The sequence below is a fragment of the Halyomorpha halys genome, unplaced genomic scaffold (assembly GCF_000696795.3).
Source record: "Halyomorpha halys isolate HHAL.00 unplaced genomic scaffold, Hhal_1.1 Scaffold148.1, whole genome shotgun sequence".
In the NCBI taxonomy this organism is placed as follows: domain Eukaryota; kingdom Metazoa; phylum Arthropoda; class Insecta; order Hemiptera; family Pentatomidae; genus Halyomorpha; species Halyomorpha halys.
In genome coordinates this window covers 109,690-111,743 of record NW_027112919.1, presented here as the reverse complement: position 1 = coordinate 111,743, position 2,054 = coordinate 109,690, and the positions used below count along the sequence as shown (strand labels likewise).

The window sequence follows — 2,054 nt, the reverse complement described above, 5'->3', positions numbered from 1 at the left end:
ATTTTAATAACCTTTTAAATAATAAATCATTTGAAATTTTGAGCACAATAATTCAGTATGACATGATTATTTTTTTTTTTTTACTATTGAAATAAAAAACATTTAAATAAATAATAAAACTATTTTTTTAAATTTTATTGTAAGGTAGGGTATGTCGTTATGAGGCGGTAAGTTCATAAATGGAGATTTTGCTTATTTGAACTATCATCTGCAGTAATTTTAAATAAATAGGATGTATTTACTTTGAATTATCATACATGGCAATTCTCTCAACAAAAGATAACAGAGAAGATCATTATTTATATCGATTCTCTCAGATATATATTTGACCTAACAATCCATATTTTTTACAAAATAAATTTAGTATATTGAAAATAAATGTGTCAATAAATCACTATTACTATAACAATATAAATCATAAGATATATTTTACAATACAGATACAATTTATTAACTTACGCTTATTGATTAAATCATATTTACATTTACAATATTCATTATAATGAATCTTCTAATCGAAGTAACTATTTGTTTATTTATTTAATTATCTCTTTTTAGGCTGTCATGCTATCTGGTGGATGGAATAAACAATTAGCCGATGAAGAAAGTTTCTCGAATTTAAGAGTTATGAACAGCATGCTGAGGAGAAATCGTTTTGCATCTCCGAATATTAAAATGTTTTACGGAAATGGATTGAATCAAATAGAAAAAGGTAAAGATCGTTTTTGTTTAGATGAATATTTAACAATATTAAAACTTACATAATCATTATCTTCAATCTGTATTTGTCGTGTCTTTCTGAAAATAATAGACTTCTTTCTATCTGAATTGTGATAATGTTAGAAATGCTGTTTGGGGTCTTAAATTTTTTTTTCCATTTTCAGCTGTATATTTCTATCACTATTTTACAATTTTTCTTAAATCTCTTATCCAGCCTTCTGGTAAAAAATTAAAACACAATAATTCCTAATTCATAAATATTTTTCTTGGACATTTCAGGTAACTGTGTCCATCTCTTCATCTTTTCTTACTTATTATATTTTTTAAAATAAGCATTTCTACAAATGCTTACAATAATTTAATTGAATTTCTAATGAAAAATTACAAATAAATAAATACTTTAATATTTATTTAATTATTTTACATTTTTTCTAGTAATAGTTAGAAATGAAATTTATTTATTGTAGGTAATTGTGGTAATGCTTATTTAATTTTTTTTTTAAATTTGTATGAATTAAGAACTACTTGTTTTAATTTTTGATCTAAAGGTAGGATTAGAGATTTTAAAAAAATTATTATTTTATATTCCTCTGCATTGACATTTAATATCTAATCAAACAAATAAATCTTCCTTGTATATCAAATGTACAGAAAAGTATTATTAATGAAATAAAATCTAAGCTTTTAAAAAAAAAAAAATTACAATTTGCTTTTTTGGAGAACAAAAATATATTCATTCATTAGATAAACCAAATTTATTTGTTTGCACGTGATAAAACCAGTTACATGTAAATATAAATACAAATTATATAAAAATAATACATTAATATAAGTCCAAATATATTTACAAATAAAAAACATAAATTAATGTTTCAAGTGTATAGATTGAATATAACATACAATGTTATATATTTTATATGATATGATTTAAAATATAAAAATAGTTAATATAATGGAAGGTGTTATTATCTAAATAAAAATAAAAACAATAAAACAATTTAGTTTCTCATGAATATAGCACATTCCAACAATACAGAAGAAAGTAATGTTTACTTGCTAGAATTTTTAATACATTTAATACTATAATAAAATTATAATTATATAATTTTTGTTTATTTTTAGATCTTTACTCAGAGGAATTAGGCAACGTGTACCCTTCAGGTATTAAGTTCGCTCTTCGCTATCACTTAAGATCTCTCTGCGAAGTGAGACAATGTTCGAACACTTTGTTTATATATTTAAATAGCCCTGCAAGACCTGATGGAGCTTCTCTTCTTTGGGATGTCAGTGGAAATGGAGAGGTATGTTTTATCAAATTTATATTTAAAAGTTAT

The 2,054-nt window shown here is 22.7% G+C and overlaps 1 protein-coding gene across 1 annotated transcript in view; it reads left to right on the top strand.

Moving 5' to 3' along the window:
• LOC106678599 (uncharacterized) overlaps positions 1–2,054 on the top strand; it is a 53,916-nt gene that overhangs the window by 48,190 nt on the left and 3,672 nt on the right. The window contains exons 5-6 of the mRNA XM_067050590.1: positions 559–712; positions 1,843–2,021. Of these exons, the coding sequence (XP_066906691.1) occupies positions 559–712; positions 1,843–2,021 (333 nt within the window). The remainder of the gene's footprint in view (positions 1–558; positions 713–1,842; positions 2,022–2,054) is intronic.